Source organism: Zootermopsis nevadensis, unplaced genomic scaffold (genome assembly GCF_977971745.1).
Source record: "Zootermopsis nevadensis isolate Lab colony 2312 unplaced genomic scaffold, Znev_1.0 Znev_ptg000019l, whole genome shotgun sequence".
NCBI lineage: Eukaryota > Metazoa > Arthropoda > Insecta > Blattodea > Termopsidae > Zootermopsis > Zootermopsis nevadensis.
In genome coordinates this window covers 9,738,716-9,764,291 of record NW_028259151.1, presented here as the reverse complement: position 1 = coordinate 9,764,291, position 25,576 = coordinate 9,738,716, and the positions used below count along the sequence as shown (strand labels likewise).

Below are 25,576 nucleotides of genomic sequence, written 5' to 3'. Positions count from 1 at the left end.
ACATGTTAAGAGATCCAACCAGCACCTTAAAATCTGGATAAACTCAAAATGTATTATACAATTTTATACAGAGATATTTATATACTGACATTTCAGATGCACGAAAATGTTTCTAACATCCGTGGTCGACCTTGTGCCACGGTTTGAATGTCTCGGTTATGCGTTCACATATTATTATTATTACTCGTAGAACCGTCTTCGTACATACCGTTAGTTTACAGGAACCACAGTCAACTGTAAAAATAATTAATCTAACTAGACCTATATTAATGTACAGCTCTGAACATCGTAATTGGGAACTGACATGGGTAAGATGTCTGTGGGAACGAGCAGGCAGGCGTGTCGACGACTGCGGAAAGCCAACAGGAAGACCTCAGCAAGTCTCTTGTCTTCTGCCGAATTAAGTTAAGAATGCAGGGAAAAGTTGATGACTTCTCCAGTAGCATCAGTCCACTTAGTTACACCCCCCCCCCCCCCAAGTCTGTTGCATGTTTTTCTTGTCCCACGGTTTTAACGACCAGCTTGTTGCTTCAGTTGTCCACCCCTCCCTCCCTCCCTGACAGACCGTGCTAAAGCCAGTAGCACCGGATATGACAGTTCTTCACTGCACTTGGACTGAGTCTGAGGGTGAGGATGGTCCATCGACCTGCCTACTCCAGAGCAGTAGTTCCTTGATGTGTATTTCAAGCGATATTACCGAAGTTCCCCGTCAGAGGTGGAGGCGCCACGTACTGTGAAGCGATATTATGACTGGGAAAGAAACTTGATTTTAGACCATCCCTGTTATATATGTCAATCAGATACGTAAAAAAAGGGGAAAGTTTGTACTGACACAACCCTGCTACAGCTGGCTGACTTTTAGCAATAGAGCCTCAGAACACGGGGAAAAAAAATTAGATGTTATGAAATTCCTTGTGTGCAGTCGTCAGCGGAATTCATTTTTGTGACAGCGAAGTTTATTTTTAGTCTTTAAGTTTCCGGTACTGGGCAATTACTACCAGTTACATAAAATGTGAAGACCAAGTTTTCCGTCCATTCCCTTAGCAAAACATTGCAACGTCTTGGAAGATCAGGACAAGAGGTCAGACATGACCTTGCACAACCTGTAAGAGAAGTCTTTAAGACCGTTAGCTGCGTGCTTCATGAGGGCACAGATACAGTGTGCAGTGTCCGTAAGAGTCTCTTGTGGCATTCTTTTGTGATGGCTGGATATTTGTATCTGTACACTGGATCGGGGCCATCCTTGTACATATATTACACTCTACGTCAGGGGTTCTCACCCCTTTTTCGCTGGCGTACAACTAATTCTAATTTAACACATTAAATGTACCACTAACCAAATTCTTTTAAGGAAAACTTATTTATATTAATATTATCTTTTGATTCTCTTGTTTAATTCGCGTACCACCAGTGGTACACTTACCATAGGTTAAGAAACGTCGCTCTATGTGCTGTACTCCATGGTGTTATCGGGGTCGGTAGGACCATCAGTCTTTCTTTAGCTACGATCTGAAAAAATGAAAAACATAAAAGACTGAAAACAATATTTATACGTACGTACCACGCTGTCCGTACTCTGGGGATTACCGGTGTCTACCCTTCTTCAGGCAAGGTTGGTTCTGCGTGCTGTTTCAAGATCTAATCGCTTCATAAATGTACAATCCAGCAACAATTATTTATTTCCGGTCATAACACGAGGAGTGGATAAAAGGCATTTCTCCTACCAGAAGATCACGTGACACTGTTTAACATTCACCTGCGTTTCCTTTGTGTAGAAAACGTTTTATAAATTTAAAATTGTAAAACCTAGTTCTAAGCAGACGCCATAGTTTCAAGGTCTCTACATGAAAATCAAACTTTTGTTAGTGAAATTATTGAAGTGATTAAAGTGAGATGGGTGAGACATGTAGCAGAGATAGGAGGACAAACTTAGAGAATATTAGACTGAGAATCTCAAGGAAAGTGGCCACTTGCCAAACCTAAACACAGACGACGAAATGGTACTGAAGTGGCCCTATTATTTAAGGCTTTGACCGGGATGTTCTTTTGTTAAATCTTATGTGGTACCGCCTGATTCGACTTCTAATGGTTAAGTGAAGTGTTTTCTTCGCGGTACGGTCTGGATTCGTAAATATTATGAAGACGAGATTCGGCTTCAAAGGGTTAACCAGGTGATTTTCGTAATGGTGAGGTGAAGTGTTTTCTTCGCGGTACGGTCTGGATTCGTGAATATTATGAAGACGATCTTCGGCTTCAAAGGGTTAAATAGGGCCTGAGAATGCTGATACGTAGCGCTCAGGAAGGCGAGTATTAATATTATCGCTGTTTACAGCGACGATCATACGAAAAAAGACGATACACAGAAAATGTTTTATAACTCCTATTTTATTTTCATATACGAACTAAGAATGATCTTGTAACAACGCCCCATTTAACTAGGATAAATTTCAGACCACGAACCAGATGAGTGGTTCATCGGATGAAGATTTTCCTTCTCCAAAACAAATATTAATTCTCTCTGACCGCTCAGCTTCGATGAGGACTGTGTTCTTCTGTGCTTTTTATATTGGAAGGGGGAGGGGCTTAATAGTTTATTAAGCAAATTATAACGAACCGGGTAACCGAGGTTTGTACTCCAGCGGGAGTATTGGGAGGAGATTAGATTCGGGGAGTGCCACGCAGTTCAGAATGCGAGCCTTTCCGACTTCGGTAAGAATAAATAAATAAATAAAAATAGAAATTAAACCACCTGACTGTATAATTTTGTTTTGGTCCCACATATTAAGGAAAGCACTTAGATTGCGGGTTCCCGGGAGAATATTTGAACCAAAGTGCGATGAAACAAAAGGATGTTGTAGAAAACTTGGCAGAATAAACAAACTGGGGCTCTTAATTTGTTTGTTTATTCTTTCTGAAAGAAATGCTTAGATAATTTTCCAAAAAGGAAACCCCTGTTACCTTTATTCCACCTCGTTGTGACGTCACAGCATAACGGGCTTAAATTTCTATTGCGACGTATTCGGCACTTAGTGGGTTTATTGACGTTAAGACTTAGAATTCCAAGCTATTCCCCCTCAGACTCTTTCAAACTGAAATATTAAACAAATACAGTTGATTCTCGCGGACCTACAGCAAAGTATGTTATTTTATCATGTGATCAGGTCTTACATTTTCGTCATTATATCGTCTAACACTGCGCCCAGACGTAGCGGCAACTTCTCCTGCATTGCAGTGAAGCTGGCAAGTCGAAATGATTCTCTGCGGGCACCTCGTCTTGAACTGCCAGTGTAATTTCTTATTTCTGTCGTGAGGCTTACGAGAACAGCAGCGGGTGTTTGTACGGTTGTGGATTATGAATTGTGGAGTAATATACACGGATTTTAAAATTAGTTTTCAGTATTCGCTGGAAGGGAAGTTTTATTCCTGATTTTCATTACGTAAGATCATTAACAATATTTCGCGCACAATGTTGAATTTAAAGCTAATAATTGGCTTGGAAAACTTGAATTAATTTTTGTTTATAGGTTAACCTTGTGTCAAGCTGATAGTCTCTTGCGTGGTTAAGAAATCCCTTTGTTTATGGCACCGTGTTCCTAAGGGCCCGCCGAATGACCCTACGCAGAGTCACAAGAGCGCAGTCCATATACTCGCATTGTATTTTTCCATTTTAATATTCTCCTCAATCTATGCATAAGTTTTTATATTCTTCAAGTTTTTCTGATTGTATGTCCCACGCATTTCATTTTACTTGAGTTGATCACCGTTACTGGCTAAGAGTACAAAAGTTTCCCGTTATGCACTTTTCTCTTTCCTCCTGCCTACTTCCTGTCTCTTTCGCCAAACTATTGTCTCCCGCATTATGTTCTCAGACTCCGACCGGTTGAATATACGGACATGGGAAAGAATGGATTCAATTTTCATTCCATTGGTATGGAGAGCACAGAAGTTAAATAATTTTGAAACGATAGCAAATTTGCTTTGACTGCAAAATTCTTTCCCTGCAGAGCCAAACAATTGAAATCGAGGCGACAAACCGTGTACATGGACACAGTGCGTAGATCAGATTTCACGCTAGTCTACCTGTCTCACTCGAGTGCACGATAAGTTGCCGATGTAGCACGGCGCTCTGTGAATAGGGTATTAACAAGCTGACGCAATACGAAACTTAATTTTCCTGAACATTGATTTTATCCTGATAAAAATAAGATACGATTGGTCGTGTGAATTATTTTATAAAACCTCCGTCTTCAAAAGTACACAAGCCCAATAGAGCGATTTTCTAAATCTGAATTTCAAGGGATATTCTGCAGAATTATTTCCTTACTTAATATTCCCATCGATGGATATAACCGGGTAGGATTTTATAATTTATGCGTTGATAAAAAGGGTTTATGATAATGAAATTACTAAACTAATACTTTGTTAAACATTTAATTTTTATAAACACATTCAGTTATACTTCTGCTCTAATGAACATGGTTTTCTGTGTTGTCTCAAACCATCACGAATTTCTTTATACTGGAAGGAGACTGCTGAATATTGACTCTTTTGTACAGATGTGAAAGGCTGCTATTACAACTTCCAGCATTACGATGAAGGGGATCGCATCATTACCAATGAACCTTGCCTTAATTGTACCTGCCACAATAGGATGCTTATGTGTTACCTACGAGTCTGTCCGTTCACGAAAGGCATTGGACAAGACTGCACTATTGAGAAGAAGTCCGACCAGTGCTGCCCTGTTATCACATGCCCTGAAGGTATTAAAACTTTTCTTCAGTTCTGCCTGTTAATTTTGAAAATAAAAAAACTTAAATAGTAACATAACACGCTGTTGCAATACGGTGTCTAAAAAAGAACGTCACGTGGTTTGCAGTTCCTGTACACCTGTTGACGAGCTCAACAGCAGCGACGACTTCACCGGCTCCTACCGGATCCACCACGGCCATCGGCCAACTCGATGATCACGGCTGCACCATCGACAGTACTTTCTACACAGATGGTGCACAGGTAAGGTATAAGTGGTTATGAGACGTTCGTATCAATGTTTGTCAGTTTAGAATAAACAATGAAAGTGCACTGATTTCTTAACAGGTACCAGGAAATCCTAGCAATCCATGTGAACTCTGTTACTGCATCCGAAACAAGACGGCATGTGTTATGCAAGAATGCACGTTGCAAGTAGAAGGTTGTCGGCCTGTTTATCAGCCAGGAGTATGTTGTCCAATCCGATATGACTGTGGTAAGTGTGGTAACTATGCCCCCTTCTCCAGGCAGGATTCTACGAGAGATAACCTTTTTATGAACTAATTTAATTTCATGAGATGATAAAGTTGCGTCATATTGTGATAAATATATATTTGTTTAAATCTTGTCAGTCAAATCACAATAAAATTCTTATTAAATATTAAAATATTACTAAAATTAACATTTAAATATTTAAATTGATGTTCGCTATCGAAATGTTCGATTTACATTAGAACATCACTTGATGTTAATTTTAGTAATATTTTAATATTTAATAAGAATTTTATTGTGATTTGACTGACAAGATTTAAACAAATATAATTTAATTTCATAAAAAGTTAAATTTGTTTCTATAGTTACGAAACCAAAATAAAAAAATGTGATCTTTTTCAAAAGAATCTTCAGATATGAAACCATTCAGCTGCAGGGATAAATTTTAGCATTATTATTGGCGCTAAATCAACTGAGCAGGTTGAATTTCCATTAGCAGGACAGACGTACAGGAACCAAAAAAATTGAAACAAAAATATATTTGCTACTCTAACACCATGTTTCATATTACTTGTATTTAACAAAATTATTTAGGTTTGTGTCTAAATCGTGTAATCATTTTTTTCTGTAATTTTTCGAGAAAATCGGTATCTTATAAGATTCGTGATGAGTTTTTGAGCTTTCAGAACTTTTGTTCCCCATTATCAAATAACAGCTTTTTAATTTTCAGATTATCTGGATGGAACAGAGCTTCCAGAAGTTCCTGCGACAACTTTTCGACCAACACCCGGTCTCCTCCTAACCACAACCACGCCTGGACCGTTGGATTGTCTGTTTAATGAAGAGCTTTATGCAGATGGTGCCCGTATCGATATTTCGAAACCTTGTGAACACTGTTACTGTATGCGAGGAGACATCGTGTGCGCCGTTCAAGAGTGTGGTACTCCGTTAGAACGTGAAGGAAAGAACTGTACAGCTTTACCACCACAGCCTGGCCAGTGCTGTCCTGAGCAGTATCAGTGTGGTAAGTAATGTTACCACATCAGAAGTAATTCTCAAAAATACTTTGTTTTAAACAGTTTCCCTACGTTATCTTCCCACATTTACGATTATTTCAGCGGTATGTTATCAGATCTTCAATGGCCTCGACTGCCTCAGGTTAACTTCGGAGGACAGGGATTCCTATTCGAAAGTTGTTCTCTCTGAGTCCCTCTATACCCTCCTTCAATTTGGCCCTCAAATTTTGAATCACCCTGTATATACAGGAAAATTTGAGACTTCTTCAAGAATTAGTAGGAATTGAAGAATACAGCAACTCACGTACTGTGAAATATTCGACAAAACACACGTAAAAACCAGTTTTGCGTCTTACTAACTGTCTAAAGCATCGCAGGTGTTGTGCGTTCCATCGCCACATCACATACAGCACGTCTTAAAAACGTTTGGTAAAAGGTATTCTGCATCCGAAAATGTTGAAATGTTCTGTTTTCAGAGGACGTCGTCATAAGATCATAAGATTTCATTTATTCTTGGTAACTGAATGCAATAGCCACGGTGGTCTAGCGGTTAGAACGCTGGCCTTGTAATCCTGGGGCCTCGGTTTCGATTCCCGGCGGTGCCCGAATTTATAACTTGTGTTGGGCAAGGCCGTGGTCTAGGCAACACGGAGTTTTCCTCCGTGGCATCCCAACAATTACTCCATTCACACACAGAAGAAGGCAATGGCAAACCACTTCTGGATCATCTGCCAAGAACGTATATGAACAGGTCCCAGTCCGAGAAAAGGATGGAAGGATCCTGTTCATATGGACCTGTCGTCAGACAGAACACTAAATAAATAAATAACTGAATGCAATGAATATTCTTCGATGATCAGCTGTTTGATAAATGTTTCAGTGGTCGTGTTTGTCTTCAAGGACACGGTTGATGTGACATGTGACGCGACAACCCATAGTTACCTCTTAGAGCTTAGTGTTCTTGTCGCTGAGTACACAAATAGGGAAACAGTGGACAACTGTTGTAAAATGTCCATTCTTCATTTCCCACCTTATTCACTAATATCCTGTACAATAAACTTGTGTGTGCGTGTGATGTATGTCCATGTACAAAGCATGATTTTTTTTACACTAAAACAATTATTGTCCGTGTTTGAAAGTGTTCAGTGTTTGTTATAGCTTGCTTCTCTGTCTTTTCATTCACGCACATAAGATGGCAAATATCAGATGTATGAATCCACAATCTCACTGAAGATTACGCTTGGCATAAATAAAAATACAAACTGCATTGAATGTACAGGTAGCCCTCGATTTACGCCGGGGACGCGTTCCTGGACGAACCGGCGTAAACTGAACCGGCGTAAATTGAAACTCTTTTATAATGTAAATCAATGAGAAGTCAATAACACGCGTTCCCAGCACCCAAACATTGACGAGTAATATAATGGCGTTACATTTAAAGCTCTGAAATGACAAATAAAATTGAATTGAATTTAAAAAATATATTTTTGCACTTACAATCAGCAATTCGTTGGTCCCCGCGATTCTTTCGTGTGACTGTTGTGTACAGTCATCTCTGCTGTCATGCGATAGTTGAATTCATGTAAGACGCCGACCTATAGAAAATCGCGTAGTAAAAATAACCCCGGTACCTCCGCAGAGATTAAATTAGTCCTTTGAAAGTTTGAAGAGCCAGGAATGAAATTGCATAAGAGCAAACTAGCATATGCAAAAGTTTGCATTTCACAAACAGCTTTTATCGATTCATCGATCTCATTGGAGCAAATTCGCGTTAACGAAACTTACGTAATTGCAGAGATGACTGCATTTATAATTTTTATTCAAAATCAGCGATGTAAGAATTACGATTTAGTATAAGAATCAATACGAGAAACATTGTAAAACGTTATAAATAATAGTAAAATATATTTCTTTTTCACTTTTTGACTTGCTGGTTTCAAAATCGGCGTTATTCTGAACCGGCGCAAATTGAACCGGCGCAAATCGAGGGCTACCTGTATATTGTTACACAAATTAGTATTTATATAACACACACAATCTTAAACTTCCACTCAAACTGCAAAGACAAGACGCAAACAAAATGTTGCTGCAGGGGACCTTGGTTTATAATTTTGCATTTACTAATCTGAAAGGGAAAAACTATTCGGAATTACATTATTGTCATATAAAAGGTGAAAATTGGTTCTTGGAAACCCTCGAAGCTCTGTCTCTATGTTCTGAGGCTGTTTACAAAGGCAAAATTGAGACGTGGTGTAGTATAGGCTTCAGGAGGTCTACAAATGTTCCAGTGATTAATAAGTGCTATTTAACAAATTTATTACTCATTAATATAAACCATATTTTCAAATTTCCTTTATTTAACCAGTGAGACGTCTGTTGTTTGCCATGATCTTTGTACATATATTCATTCGCTTATTTCGTTCTTCATTGCAATGGCTGTGTGTTTTTTTGTCCAACCTGTTGACACTTGTACATAGTGAAGTCTGTTTCTTTATCTAATATACTGTAATTAGTGTTACGAGAACATTTAATGCAACGCCTATGAAAATTGAAAGACCAAGTTTTCAGCAGAGCGAAGGAAACAAGTTGCTGTTAGAATTAACAGTGATTACGTTACAGTTTTCTGCGAGCGACATTGTTCGGACAAAATTTAAACTGCGAGAGAAAGTGGTAATACAGCTCCACTAAGAGAACCCGCCGCCAAAAGTTTTCTCTCTGCTCTAAATTAAAAAAACACAAAATATGGACACCTTAGCGCTCCCTTGTTCAGTACTTTTGACTTATTACGAAAATTATAACAGAGTCACTATTACATTCTTAATCAGCCGACATATCAAGACTGCTCAGTGTTTCCTAAAGAGAAAAATTAGAATCACGCTGTTGTGGTAGTTGTTTGTTTCCTGGCTCTACGACCCCGTTGTGGGTTTTCGCAGCTTCCTCTTCGGAGGTTTCTTGGTGCTTTTGTGAGTAGCGAGTGACCAGGCCACTGTAGTATCACGAATATTATTTTATTTCTGCTGGTATCATCTATACCAAAGTCAGCGATTCCTTTCTCTTCCTGTAGATTTTATACTTGTAAAATAACAGAACCGCCACGGTGGTCTAGCGGTTAGAACGCTGGCCTTTTAATCCTGGGGTCTCGTGTTAGATTCCCGGCGGTGTCCGATTTATAACTTGTGTTGGGCAAGGCCGTGGTCTAGGCAACACGGAGTTTTCCTCCGTGGCATCCCAACAATTACTCCATTCACACACAGAAGAAGGCAATGGCAAACCACTTCTGGATCATCTGCCAAGAACGTATATGAACAGGTCCCAGTCCGAGAAAAGGATGGAAGGATCCTGTTCATATGGACCTGTCGTCAGACAGAACACTAAATAAATAATAAAATAAAATAACAGAATGTACTGTATATTATCTTACTGTTGTCGTAACTTCTTCTCACAGGATTACTAAGAACATATCCGTGGAAGTTGAGGACATTATTGGGTTTGGGAGATGTCACGGAAGTTGTGTTAATAAGATGTATCTAACATTGAGACCTTTGCTGCCAAACAGATTGATTGACAATAGGTCCTCGGAGACTCACGATCACCTGGCACTTTATGATTTCAGATAACGAGATAAGACACGTGAACAACCTCTCCTTGAGGCAGAATCGCAAACATGAAAATGATGCCAATGGTAATGATTGTATTCGGAACAATTTCTTTACCATATTGAGCGCAAAAGATAAAATTACCACAAACTAAAGATGTTTTGGCGCCTTCACGTTGTAGTTGCAAGAATTCATTCCTTATCTGTTATTCGTCTGTCTGTCAACATGTGAGAACTCGAGAACCGAAGAATGGATTTTCATAAAAGTTTATATTGGGGGAATTTTACTAAAATATACATATGACACATTCCACCTTTGGTTAAAATGGGCAACATTAACGGATAATTTACGCAAAGTCACACGAGTGTTTGCGAAAATATTTTGAGCGTAACTCGCTAAAAGCTTTTTAGAATGAAAAGTATTTCAAAACGAACATTGCAGAGAAAAATGAAGAACATTTTATGCAAAGTACATTGTTTGCTGCAAGTTTTATGGTTTTTGAAACAGTTAACGGACTGACATTGATAGAATTCTGTTGGAGTGTGTAAGAACTAAAGCTTTCATGGCACTGAATATAACGAAGTCTTCTCAGTCAATCAGCTATGTGAGAACCGTGTTGTAAGCCAATGTTTCGTTGATGTAATGAATACTGATATTAGAGGCATTGCTCATGTGCCTGCCTGATTTATGTTATTCGTAAGGGACCATCAAATGTTAGCATTAATGAATATTTAGATGCAATAGCAAGGTGAATGCGCCAGAATTATTTTGCTGTGTGTGCATTTTCTAGCTTGTTTTTCTGCAGGGGAGAATTTATTCATAAAACTAGCATTGTCTTCTGTGCTTATAAGTTTTAAAGGATTTTTATGCTTGATTTATACATAAAAGTGGCTTAATACAAGCTTGTATATGCTTCTTTTAATATGCTTTGGTTATCGAGAGATAAATATTCAAGTAAACATAATGATTTCCTTCGCTGGCTGTCAGAAATATCAAAATTCTCTTCTTAAATTCACAAAATATTAATCTAGTCATGCCTTGCACCGTAGAAACCAGAAAGACGTGCTTGGGCGCAGAATGCCTTTTTCCTTATTTCAGTTTAGTAGGCATGCTGTGAGAGCCAAACTGAAACATATGAACATACTTTTCTCTCTCCTTCAAATCAAATTAACAATTTGGGAAGTGACGGATGCTTATGCGTATGGCTACTACACTCTTGTAACAGAACCAGTAACATTGTGTATGTGTAAATTTTTATCCATATTTTTGTTTATTGTTGGTAGTTGGTGTTATTGTGGTACCTGTTCTTGAAATGCTTGGATTTCCCTTTGTTATATAGTTCAATTAACCAATTTCAGCAATAGGTAAGTATGTGTGAGGTTATGTAAGGGTCCACAAGTAAATATTTAAGTAAATTAATATATCTGATTAATAACAACAATTAAAACGACAAAAATAACAGTTTCTTTAAATTGGAGTGGCATTTCTTTTAGTTTTTATAAAGTTAGTTACAGTTTACAATCAAACCAAGACCTGTAGAAGTTATATCCACTGCAATATTTGTTGTGCAGAATGCTCCATATTAATAAAAACAGCTACTGTGTTGAGCTAATGGTTTATAGGTGCAGTACAGTGGTAAAGGTTAACAACACAGAAATAATAATATAGTTACTACTGACTTACCATTTCCTCTTTTTTATATACTTGTATGCCTTGTTCCCAGCCTCCTATTCAATGGGTACCAGGGTTTTTCTTCCGGGGGTCCGAGGTTAAGAATGAGTTGGAGCTATTCCTCCTCTCCCCCCAAGTACCTGCTTGGTGTATAGTGGGACAGCTTTACTTTTTATCTTGTGTTATATGCGGGTCTATTAGGCAACATAAACAGTTTTTATTTGTAACCCCTAGCAGAAGAGTACTGTGTCATCATTATAATAATTATTTTTCTAATTATCAGAGCGCCATGGTTCTTATCTTGCCAATTTGTTCAACTGTTCCTTGATATGATGCTGATAAGTTTACTGTAAACAATTTTGCATGAATGAGACGTAAGGTTTCTACTGTGGCAAGTATGAAAACGACCGTCTTCTGGAATGTTGAACAACGTAGTCTAATAGAAGTTTAATTATATTTTAGAAGTTATTGCTGCGTGCATCATCAGAAAATTGTTATTGTATCATAATGTTTGTGATAATTAACACGGGCATGCTACCTTTAATACAGAATTTGAATTATCAGTTTCATTCTTGCTTTTGATTTTAAATGCTTTGGAAATCTGTCATGTTTCCATTTGCATTATTTATTTATTCAAGTGCCTTTATGTGAAAGTATGTGAACATTAGTGGAAATACTTATTCTTGTTTGCAGATAATGGAACATTTCCATTTGAAAGCCTTTCCCATGAGAAGGAGGTGACAGCAACATATGCCGATGTGGGTTTACCTGGAAAAGGAAGCACTTCTGCCGGCAGTGTGCATGGTGGCATAGAGCATGAGAAAACTACATCCAGTGGAGAACCAGTAACAGAGAAGGAAGAACATGAACAAGCCCAAGTACCACAAACAGCTAATGGCGACCAATTGCCTTCATCAGAAAAGAATGAACAACTGATTCCAGATATTCATGACGAAACTGTAACTCAGACAGCTGATGATGACCAAGATATAAAAGGAGTTATACAACAAGAAACAGTAACTGACATGATACCAGATATAAAAGATGAAGAGAAGCCCACACCAAGCCAAGGAGAAATTCAGACCATAGATCACTCGGTGACCAGTGCTGAAGGAATAACAGGAGTTGAACAAGTAGTTACAAGTTCAGAGACTGCGAAAGGAGAACAAGAAACAGCCAGTGGTTTTGGAACTGATAAAGGAGAAGAAACACCTGAAAGTGTTGAAAAAGTAAAGGATGACGGAAAACCAGATACTGATGCAGGAGGAGTGATGGGGCTGTCTGATAGTGACATGGAACAAGAAAAAGTAACTGAAGAGGGAGGTGTACAACAGGCATCAGTAACAGAAAGATTAAGTGATATAGAACAGTCTGTAACTGATAATACAGAAAAAGAAAATATACCTGAGGGAGAGAAGGAGGAAGAACCAATCAATATTAATGGATTGGAACATGAAGTAGTAACTGAAGGGAAACAGGGTGCAGAACCACCAGTGACAAGCAAGGTAAATCATGAATATGTAACAGAAGCTGCAAAAGGTGATGAAGTAACAGTGACAGAGGGCATCACAAGTGAGGTGCAACCTGTAGAACACGAAGTAGTAACTGAAGGAGTGACCAGTGAACATAAACCCATAACAGGAATATCTGTGGAACAGGAGGTGGGAACTGAAAGACCAAAAGTGCAGGAACCACATCTGGAAAATGTACCAGTCACAGAGGGAGTAAAGGGAGAGAAACCGTCTGTAGAACAGGAATCGGTAACTGACGGAGAGACGGGAGAAGAACACTCTGGAGAACAGGAACTTGTAACAGAGAGAATAGGAGAAGGCTACTTTCCAGATAATGAACCTGTAACTGACAAAGTGAAGGATGAAGAACCATCTGTAGAACAGGAATCGGTAACTGACGGAGAGATAGGAGAAGAACACTCTGGAGAACAGGAACTTGTAACAGAGAGAATAGGAGAAGGCTACTTTCCAGATAATGAACCTGTAACTGACAAAGTGAAGGATGAAGAACCATCTGTTGAACATGAATCAGTAACTGAAATAGTTAAGGGTGATGAACTACCTGTGCAACAAGAACAAGTAACAGAGATAGCAGAAGATGAAGTGCCATCTGTGGAACAGAAACCAGTAACTGAGGTAGTGAAGGGTGAAATACCATCTTTGGAACAGGAACCTGTAACTGAGACAGTGAAGGGTGAAAAGCCATCTTTGGAACAGGAACCTGTAACTGAGACAGTGAAGGGTGAACAGCCATCTTTGGAACAAGAACCTGTAACTGAGACAGTGAAGGGTGAACAGCCACCTTTGGAACAGGAACCAGTTACTGAGACAGTGAAGGGTGAACAACCATCTTTGGAACAGGAACCTGTAACTGAGACAGTGAAGGGTGAACAGCCATCTTTGGAACGGGAACCTGTAACTGAGACAGTGAAGGGTGAACAGCCATCTTTGGAACAAGAACCTGTAACTGAGACAGTGAAGGGTGAACAGCCATCTTTGGAACAGGAACCAGTTACTGAGACAGTGAAGGGTGAACAACCATCTTTGGAACAGGAACCTGTAACTGAGACAGTGAAGGGTGAACAGCCATCTTTGGAACAAGAACCTGTAACTGAGACAGTGAAGGGTGAACAGCCATCTTTGGAACAGAAACCAGTTACTGAGACAGTGAAGGGTGAACAACCATCTTTGGAACAGGAACCTGTAACTGAAATAATAAAAGTTGAAGAGTCATCTACAGAACATGAACCAGTAACTGAGATAGTGGATGATGTACAACAAACTGTAGAGCAACAACAAGTAACTGAGGGAGTAAAATTTGAAGAAACACCTGTAGAACAAGAACCAGTAACTGAAATAGTGAAGGGTGAAATACCATCTGTTGAACAAGAGCCAGTAACTGAAATAATAAAAGTTGAAGAGTCATCTACAGAACATGAACCAGTAACTGAGATAGTGGATGATGTACAACAAACTGTAGAGCAACAACTAGTAACTGAGGGAGTAAAATTTGAAGAAACACCTGTAGAACAAGAACCAGTAACTGAAATAGTGAAGGGTGAACAACCATCTTTGGAACAGGAACCTGTAACTGAGACAGTGAAGGGTGAACAGCCATATTTCGAACAGGAACCTGTAACTGAGACAGTGAAGGGTGAACAGCCATCTTTGGAACAGGAACCAGTTACTGAGACAGTGAAGGGTGAACAACCATCTTTAGAACAGGAACATGTAACTGAGACGGTGAAGGGTGAACAGCCATCTTTGGAACAGGAACCTGTAACTGAGGTAGTGAAGGGTGAAATACCATCTGTTGAACAAGAGCCAGTAACTGAAATAATAAAAGTTGAAGAGTCATCTACAGAACATGAACCAGTAACTGAGATAGTGAATGATGTACAACAAACTGTAGAGCAACAACTAGTAACTGAGGGAGTAAAATTTGAAGAAACACCTGTAGAACAAGAACCAGTAACTGAAATAGTGAAGGGTGAACAGCCATCTTTGGAACAGGAACCTGTAACTGAGACAGTGAAGGGTGAACAGCCATCTTTGGAACAAGAAATTGTAACTGAGACAGTGAAGGGTGAACAGCCACCTTTGGAACAGGAACCAGTTACTGAGACAGTGAAGGGTGAACAACCATCTTTGGAACAGGAACCTGTAACTGAGACAGTGAAGGGTGAACAGCCATCTGCTGAACAAGAGCCAGTAACTGAAATAATAAAAGTTGAAGAGTCATCTACAGTACATGAACCAGTAACTGAGATAGTGAATGATGTACAACAAACTGTAGAGCAACAACTAGTAACTGAGGGAGTAAAATTTGAAGAAACACCTGTAGAACAAGAACCAGTAACTGAAATAGTGAAGGGTGAACAGCCATCTTTGGAACAGGGACCTGTAACTGAGACAGTGAAGGGTGAACGGCCATCTTTGGAACAAGAAATTGTAACTGAGACAGTGAAGGGTGAACAGCCACCTTTGGAACAGGAACCAGTTACTGAGACAGTGAAGGGTGAACAGCCATCTTTGGAACAAGAACCTGTAACTGAGAAAGTGAAGGGTGAACAGCCATCTTTAGAACAGGAACCAGTTACTGAGACAGTGAAGGGTGAACAACCATCTTTGGAACAGGAATCTGTAACTGAGACAGTGAAGGGTGAACAGCCATCTTTGGAACAAGAACCTGTAACTGAGACAGTGAAGGGTGAACAGCCGTCTTTGGAACAAGAACCTGTAACTGAGAGAGTGAAGGGCGAACAGCCATCTTTGGAACAAGAACCTGTAACTGAGACAGTGAAGGGTGAACAGCCATCTTTGGAACAAGAACCTGTAACTGAGACAGTGAAGGGTGAACAGCCATCTTTGGAACAAGAACCTGTAACTGAGACAGTGAAGGGTGATCAGCCATCTTTGGAACAAGAACTTGTAACTGAGACGGTGAAGGGTGAACAGCCATCTTTGGAACAGGAACCTGTAACTGAGACAGTGAAGGGTGAACAGCCATCTTTGGAACAGGAACCTGTAACTGAGACAGTGAAGGGTGAACAGCCATTTTTGGAACAGGAACCTGTAACTCAGATAGTGAAGGGTGAACAGCCATCTTTAGAAAAGGAGCCAGTAACTGAAATAGTGAAGGGTGAAGAGCCATCTTTGGAACACGAAACAGTAACTGAAGTAGTGAAGGATGAACAGCTACCTTTGGAACACGAATCTGTTACTGAGATAGTGAAGGGTGATCAAACAACTGTGGTGCTGCAACCAGTAACTGAAGGAGTAAAAGTTGAAGAACCGCCTGTAGAACAAGAGCCAGTAACTGAAGGAGTAAAAGTTGAAGAAACGCCTATAGAACAAGAGCCAGTAACTGTGGAGGGTGAACAGCCATCCTTGGAACAGGAACCTGTAACTGAAATAGTGAAGGGTGAAAAGCCACCCACAGAACACAGACCAGTAACTGAGACTGTGAATGGTAAAGAACCTTCTGTGGAACAAGAATCAGTTACTGAGATAGAGGGTGAATTGCCATCTGTGGAAAATGAACAAGTAACTGAGGATGTGAAGGTTGAAGAGCCATCTGTGGAGCAGGGAACTGTAACTGAAGTAGTAAAAGGTGAAAGACCATCTGTGGAACATGAAGCAGTTACTGAAACAGGAAAGGTTGAAGCACAACCTGCAACAGGTGGTTTTGAACATGAATCTGTGACTGGGCTTGGGTTAGAAGTTGTTACAGCTGTTCCAGTAGCAGGCACTAGTAGCAGTGCATTTGGTGGTGATAGTGTTACTTCATATACTTCAGAAGGGCCATCTGGCATATCTACAACTACAGAAACTGTTCCAACCCATGGCATTGTTCCAGGTGAAGGTATGATTTTATGAATACTTTTGCTAATTATTTTCTGTTCATTTTTAACAAATTAAAATTAATAGCCATTGAAACCCAAATACCCATTGCCTAAATTGTGCATGATAATATCAAAGTACATGTGAAACTACAGCAGATTCCTGATTATGTTGGGACAGATTAATTGGGGTTTATATGATTTAAAAAAGAAATTAAGTTTGTGGCAGTATATTTCAAATTATAATGTTTTCATTAAGGATTTATTGCATTTTTTCTTGATTTTTTAATGGAAGGGCACCAGAAGTTGAAGATAGCTATTTCTATGTGTACCTTAAGTTTAATACATTAGGAGCCTCTCTGTACAGAGTAATTCTTAATTACATGAACAAATATGAGGATCATGTTCTATTTCTAAAATGAAGCCAACACCTTATTTTTATCATACAGTTGCAAATGTTTTGTTAGCGAGATTTGGCAACATTGTGCAGTGATGAAACATCAAACTGCTGTTGATTTTTGAGCAGGAATATTTGGTAAACTCTTCATAGGACCTTATGAACTACTGCCTCAAATGTCAGGAGTCTCCTGTTTACATTAATTGAAGAGTTATTAACCCACTGGAGGATGTGGCAGTGCCAGTGCACCAGAACTTTTGGTTTATCCACAACACAGCTCCTACTCATTTCATCCATGATGTAAAGTAGTTCTTGGCCTTCTGAAGGTTATAGGTTACTCGTAAGGATTCAACATGCAAGATGAACTTTGCCATTTGATTCAATTGGCAATAACATGACACATGCATAGAATATTTGAGCGTACCAAGAATCCTAGTTATCGCACGGTTCAGTTCAGTTATGAATTCATACCAACATAGAGCATTTTCAGAAACTTTGTGAGTTCAAAATTCTGAAAGTAGGAGACCACTCAATAGAAATATGTACAGATGGGTGGATAATATTTTAATGGATCTTAAGGGGAAATCAGGTTGAAAGATGTGAATTGAGTTCATCTGGCTCAGGAGGGAGATGTTCTGCTAATTTTTGCAGGCAGCTGTCTTATAAATGGCCAGACATTCTTGAACAACTCGGCTATTCCGCCAGCCTCCCACTGCCAGCTAAGCTGTCGCTGTGTTAGCAGCATTGTGCACTGCATTTTGGTGAAATGCTCTCCACCTCCACAGCATCATAGTAATTGCATGCCTGTTCACCATGGTGGTGACATATGTTGCCCAACATACACATGTGGTAAGAATTACTATAATACATTATTTATAACACGAGGAAACTGTGATGCAATTTGTGAGATCCAAGGTTATTAGACCAATGATTATGAAGTTGGCTATCATCTGGGATGTAGTACTATGTAGCTGTATGGAGATATGCATCAACAGGGTATTTTTATTTTCACAGTGGATGATATATAAGAAAAAAGAAATATAATAATAAAATATTTGTACACTATAAACATTAAAATAAGCTCAGCCACAGAGTTACGGAACTGAATGGCCTAAGCAATAACTTTGGTCTAATACTGCATTAAATCTATCTTACTTCTTTTCAGATGAAGATAATAAGGAGACACCTGAGTCTGATAGTCAGATGGCAGGAACAGAACGTCCTGGTACAACAATAACAACGCAGGAGGAGAAATTTGGAAACCATAAAACAACCACCCGAGTAGAATTGATATCAGAAGAGCAATTGTATCAGGTTACAGAATCATCAGTAGCTCACATTCCTGGTGAAACTATACCTGAAAAACCAGAAGAAGGATCAGGACATGTTCCTGTTGAATTTGATCATCCAACAGAAAATGTTGCTACCTTATCGGAGGTTCCACAGACAGAATCACCAGTACAAAAGCCTGAAGATGTTTCTGTAGAATTACAGACAAACAAAACTGAAGCAACTGAACCTGAACAAAAACCAGAGCATATTCCTGGACAATCAGAAGAAGATAACACAAAGCCTGTGCATGATCCTACAGATTCTGGGACAGCTGAAACTGAAACACCTGAGCAAAAACCAGAAATAGAATCAGACCTTGGTCATACACAAGCACAGGAACACATTCCTTTTGAGCCTGAGACTGACCACCCAGAAATACCTGATAACTCTGAGATTGACCATTCAAATACACCGGAGCACATCACTATTTCTTCTGAAAATAGCCATGCAGAAACACCAGAAGAGATTCCAGAAACTGAACGGGATCACACTGAAACACCTGTACCGAAACCAGGACAAATCCCTGTTCAATCTGAGAGTGATCACACTATAACACCAGAAGAAAAACCAGAGTCAGTATCTGTTGATTCTGAAGCACCCGACCAGAAGCCAGAACATGTTCCTGTAGAACCTGAGGTGGAAACACCTGTACATGTACCAGAATTTATCCCTACAGAATCGGAGGCAGATTATACAGAATCGCCTGAACATCCTTCATACCACACAGAAACACCTGACCTGAAACCAGACCACATTCCTATAGAATCAGAAGCACAGCATACAGAAGCACCTGAACATATACCAGAACATGCTGTTACAGAATCTGTAACTGGACATACGGAGGCTCCCGAACATATCCCGGAGGAAGGTCATTCTGAAGAACCTGAAAAAGAACATATTCCCGTAGGATCAGAACCTGGACATACAGAAACACCTGAACATATACCAGAACATGATGTTACAGAATCTGTAACTGGACATACGGAGGCTCCCGAACATATCCCGGAGGAAGGTCATTCTGAAGAACCTGAAAAAGAACATATTCCCGTAGGATCAGAACCTGGACATACAGAAACACCTGAACATATACCAGAACATGATGTTACAGAATCTGTAACTGGACATACGGAGGCTCCCGAACATATCCCGGAGGAAGGTCATTCTGAAGAACCTGAAAAAGAACATATTCCCGTAGGATCAGAACCTGGACATACAGAAACACCTGAACATATACCAGAACATGCTGTTACAGAATCTGTAACTGGACATACGGTGGCCCCCGAACATGTCCCCGAGGAAGGTCATTCTGAAAAACCTGAAAAAGAACATGTTCCCGCAGGATCAGAACCTGGACATACGGAAACACCTGAACATATACCAGAACATGATGTTACAGAATCTGTAACTGGACATACGGAGGCGCCTGAACATGTCCCTGAGGAAGGTCATTCTGAAGAACCTGAAAAAGAACATGTTCCCACAGGATCAGAACCTGGACATACAGAAACACCTGAACATATACCAGAACATGATGTTACAGAATCTGTAACTGGACATACGGAGGCGCCTGAACATGTCCCTGAGGAAGGTCATTCTGAAGAACCTGAAAAAGAACATGTTCCCACAGGATCAGAACCTGGACATACAGAAACACCTGAACATATACCAGAACATGATGTTACAGAATCTGTAACTGGGCATACGGAGGCACCCGAACATATCCCTGAGGAAGGTCATTCTGAAGAACCTGAAAAAGAACATGTTCCCGCAGGATCAGAACCTGGACATACAGAAACACCTGAACATATACCAGAACATGCTGTTACAGAATCTGTAACCGGACATACGGAGGCTCCCGAACATGTCCCTGAGGAAGGTCATTCTGAAGAACCTGAAAAAGAACATGTTCCCGCAGGATCAGAACCTGGACATACAGAAACACCTGAACATATACCAGAACATGATGTTACAGAATCTGTAACTGGGCATACGGAGGCACCCGAACATATCCCGGAGGAAGGTCATTCTGAAGAACCTGAAAAAGAACATGTTCCCGCAGGATCAGAACCTGGACATACAGAAACACCTGAACATATACCAGAACATGCTGTTACAGAATCTGTAACTGGACATACGGAGGCACCCGAACATATCCCGGAGGAAGGTCATTCTGAAGAACCTGAAAAAGAACATATTCCCGCAGGATCAGAACCTGGACATACAGAAACCCCTGAACATATACCAGAACATGCTGTTACAGAATCTGTAACTGGACATACGGAGGCACCCGAACATATCCCAGAGGAAGGTCATTCTGAAGAACCTGAAAAAGAACATGTTCCCGCAGGATCAGAACCTGGACATACAGAAACACCTGAACATATACCAGAACATGATGTTACAGAATCTGTAACTGGACATACGGAGGCTCCCGAACATGTCCCTGAGGAAGGTCATTCTGAAGAACCTGAAAAAGAACATGTTCCCACAGGATCAGAACCTGGACATACAGAAACACCTGAACATATACCAGAACATGCTGTTACAGAATCTGTAACTGGACATACGGAGGCACCCGAACATATCCCGGAGGAAGGTCATTCTGAAGAACCTGAAAAAGAACATGTTCCCGCAGGATCAGAACCTGGACATACAGAAACACCTGAACATATACCAGAACATGATGTTACAGAATCTGTAACTGGGCATACGGAGGCACCCGAACATATCCCGGAGGAAGGTCATTCTGAAGAACCTGAAAAAGAACATGTTCCCGCAGGATTAGAACCTGGACATACAGAAACACCTGAACATATACCAGAACATGCTGTTACAGAATCTGTAACTGGACATACGGAGGCTCCCGAACATGTCCCTGAGGAAGGTCATTCTGAAGAACCTGAAAAAGAACATATTCCCGCAGGATCAGAACCTGGACATACAGAAACACCTGAACATATACCAGAACATGCTGTTACAGAATCTGTAAGTGGACATACGGAGGCTCCCGAACATGTCCCTGAAGCAGATCATTCTGAAGCACCTGAACATAAACCAGAACACATTCCTTCAGATTCTGAAACTGACCAGACAGAAGCACCAGAACATGTTCCTACAGAAATGGACATCTTAAACACAAAAGTGCCCGAACGTGTCCCTGAGACAGGCCATTCTGAAAAACCTCAATATAAACCAGAGCATGTTTCTACAGAATTTGAGCTTGAACATACGGTAGCACCTGCTCCTGAGTCAGAACATGTTCCTGTGGAAGTAGAAGCTGACAATACGAAAGCACCTGACCATGTCCCCGAGGTTAGCCAGTCAGAAGGGCCAGAACATGTGCCAGAACACATTCCCACAGAATCAGAAACACCAGAACAGAAGCCACAACATATTCCTTCTATAGTTTCTGATTTTGATCACACTGATTTACCTCTTCAGAAACCTGAGCAAATCCCTGTAGACTCTGGAAGTGACATAACATTAACTCCCATACATGTACAAACTGAAATAGGACATGATATTGTTCCAACAGTGAAACCCATACATGGACTTGTAACATCTGCAGATCACACGGTTTCTTCTATAGAACATGGTATAATTCCTGGTGAAGGAAATTATAGTGCTCATGAAACAACAAAATCACCAGTGACAAGTGTTTCTGATCACAAAGCCACAAATATATTTGGAGCATCGGTGACAACAGAAAACTATCCACATGAAAGCCCTGGAGGATTTCACTTTACGACAGCACAGATAATTCCATCAGAAAAGCCAACAACAGGTCATCACTTTTCAACTGAAGAGCCACTTGGAGGAGGAGAAGGAGAGGCAAATATTCCATCTTCAGGTGGTGCTTATCTCCCACCATCATCTGGTGGTTCAGATTATGATGAGGATGATGAGCAAGCTGCCTTTGGACCTGGCACCTGCCGCTATGGTGGAAAAGTTTATGTGTCAGCACAGCAGATTCCCAGGGATGACCCTTGCGATTTCTGCTTTTGTTTCCGTAGTGATATTATCTGTCTTCAACAGAGTTGTCCGCCACCAATTAAAGGATGTCATGAAGAACCAATTCAAGGTTTCTGTTGCCCTCGTTATGAATGTCCAGTATCCATGGCAACCTCCGTGAATGTGACAACAACTACCACTACTACCACTACAACGCTGCCCCCACACTTTTTTTCACACGCGTACAAGGGAGTAGCATCACGGACAGGGTGCCAGATACAAGGACAAGCATACAGAGTGGGTGAAATAGTTCGGTCAGCATCAGGGCCCTGTCTGACCTGTAGGTGAGTAAGAAATTTTATTTTCAGTTGTAGTGTATACAGGTGTTTCTTTTAGGAGTTATATGCCACTTCTACTGCTATATTTTTAAAGATATTTTAGTGTCCATAATTCTAGATATCTTTTTAAGGAGTTGTACACAATGTTTTCTTAATTCTATTGACATGGCAAATGCCACAGATCACATTAGGTTGTTGGCCTCAGTCCCTTCTCGTGTCTTTAATGCTCAGTGATTTTACCTTTTCTATTATAAGCTAGTAATTACTAACAATTGATTTTATGATTAAATTATTTATAGGATATTAATGATCCATGTCACCACAGAATCACTGTTCCTGTAATGTATCCCTCTCTTATCATTAATTAGGAAAGAGAATCCAAATAACAGACACGTGACTGTAATTGATATAAATAAAAAAATAATTCAAACATAATTTGAAAAATCCAAAACTTAGTGAAATAGATTTGACAGTGCGCCACAGAAGTTAATACTGGCAAATCGAGAGGTCTGGTAGAGGCCAGTTTTAACCATTCTCTGCCTAGACAAAGTTTTCTTGCACTGCAGGAATAATTCTGTGTTTAAGAGCCAGTAGCATTTCATTTTTATTAAATGGACTGAGGTAAACCACAAAGAACTCGGTCAGTAGGCCCAGCATTAAATTTAGGTAATTCTCAAATGTGATGTCAAATATGTTAACATAGCTTTACCTTGTTAAGTAATTTTCAAAGAATTATGATTTAATAGTGAAACTATTTTTGCAGATGCGGAGGAGATGGTCAAATGAAATGCGATCCTAAAGTGTGCAGTCCAGAACCTATGTTGAGGAAAATGATTGAGGCAGTATCTACAAGACGGAGATGAAGTTGATCTTTTTTTGTGAACTTAATTTGCGTGCTCAATCCTCTCCCTGCGAGCAGGGGAGAAAGTTTGTTTCTTCAGCAACTACGAAGGTTGCAGATGACATGTTGTGATGGTGAGAGTGATAAACCCAACTCCAGCATTACATAGCTTGCCTCTGGCAGCATATGAACAGTTTGCAAAATGCAGTGTGAATGGCCATGAAGAATGCCAGTAGACATTTCTTTCAAACAATTAAAATGGGTGCCAAAATGACAGGACAAAAAGAGGAAGAGAGAGAGTGTGCAAAAGATTTTCATACTAACTGTGCCTTTTCTCTAATTCCTCCCTAAATCCTTTCAATCTTTCTGTCTTCCAGTCTATCATTTTGCAGATGTAAAGACAGTATTTACATCAAATGCAAGACAGTGACTGACTGATGACTACTTATTTGGGTAATTCAATGAATCTAGAAATACTCAACACAACTGCACAACTTGACAAAACATGCAACGTGTAACAAACCATGTGATCCTTAGACTGATTCTCTAGAAACTAAATTGAATGTGTGTCATAGGACTCTGTATATCTTATGTTTTTGCCTCAAACATTTCTTCTCTTCAGAGAATATTACAGGTTATTTACAGTTGAGTAACACACGATGTTGCACGTCACTAATTGTACATTGACTTTGGTCATGGGTTGATAGAAGGAATTATGCATCCTTTTGTCACGAATGCTGAATGACATCACACACTATAAATAGCTCAAAAAAAATTATAGATTTGCATATTTTCATATTATGTGTTTCAGTCACACAAACATTTCATTTATAATTTAAATGTGAAAAAGTTTGACGTGTACATTTAATAGTAAGCTGTTCTGGCTTCAGCTTCGTGACCAATAATTGCCTGAGTTGTTTGACAGGTAGAAATATAGAGAATTTGGTTCTGATTCTTTTTTATATATATATTTTTTTGTAGTAAAATACATTTCTACCTCTTGAACATTTAGGTTTGGAACATATGTACATTTTTGCATTATGTCCAAGTTTATCACTTAAGTACTAGTAATTTTAGTATTTATATATAAATATATATACATATGTAATTATGTGACCCTTGGCCAGTGATTTTTTCACAAAATTGAATAATTTATATGTTAATTGGGAATAATAAATTATGTTCAATTTTGTGTTCAAAATCATACTTTCAGTATCTGACTGCTGGCTGAGGAAGTACACACAAAAGATAAATCCAATTCCCCCATTTTTACAAATAAAATTTTATACAGTAAAATGCAGTCTTTATTATTTTCATTGCGTTACCTCCATAACAGTTTGACAAATTAAGGAAGTGACAATTACAGACGTAGACCTCTGTTCTGAAATATTTATTCAGACTAGTTTAATTATTCAATATGAAATAATAAAAATTCAATTAATTTGTCAATGTGGACGAAAAAACACATAGCAGCCTAAACTGTGCAGAATGCACTGTGTCTGTGTGCATGTGGGAGGTAAAGCTGATACTATTAAAAAATAAAGAAAGGTTAATTTTTAGAAAACATGTACCTGTTTGGCAGCAGAGAGTAGCAATTTTTTTATTTTGTTTAATGTGGCTGAAGAATATGCACCACTCCTGCAACTGTTCAGTGGCAGGCAACATGGCAGATGATGTGGCATTCGACAGAGAAAATATTAGCTGCGTGCACCCACAGCACATGGCAATGAATGACATTTCTTGAGTGGGTAGGCAAGAAAAAGCTGTCTGTCTCTGCTGCCACAAAAAAATTAAATCTTCACTCATATGTTTTTAATTTACAGTACATTTTTCAGGAAAACAA

General features: G+C 39.5%; 1 protein-coding gene across 4 annotated transcripts in view; it reads left to right on the top strand.

The window, feature by feature from the left end:
- LOC110835067 (uncharacterized) overlaps positions 1–25,029 on the top strand; it is a 114,930-nt gene extending 89,901 nt beyond the window's left edge. For 2 of the 4 annotated variants that reach the window (XM_087351284.1, XM_087351283.1), the window contains exons 4-12: positions 4,557–4,760; positions 4,877–5,010; positions 5,095–5,242; positions 5,969–6,262; positions 9,868–9,936; positions 12,215–16,897; positions 17,923–18,120; positions 18,437–22,898; positions 23,656–25,029. In XM_087351284.1, coding sequence (XP_087207410.1) covers positions 4,557–4,760; positions 4,877–5,010; positions 5,095–5,242; positions 5,969–6,262; positions 9,868–9,936; positions 12,215–16,897; positions 17,923–18,120; positions 18,437–22,898; positions 23,656–23,755 — 10,292 coding nt within the window. In that variant the 3' untranslated portion in view covers positions 23,756–25,029. The remainder of the gene's footprint in view (positions 1–4,556; positions 4,761–4,876; positions 5,011–5,094; positions 5,243–5,968; positions 6,263–9,867; positions 9,937–12,214; positions 16,898–17,922; positions 18,121–18,436; positions 22,899–23,655) is intronic. The other 2 variants (XM_087351286.1, XM_087351285.1) reach the window with 2 other exon arrangements.
- The last annotated feature ends 547 nt before the right edge of the window (positions 25,030–25,576 follow it).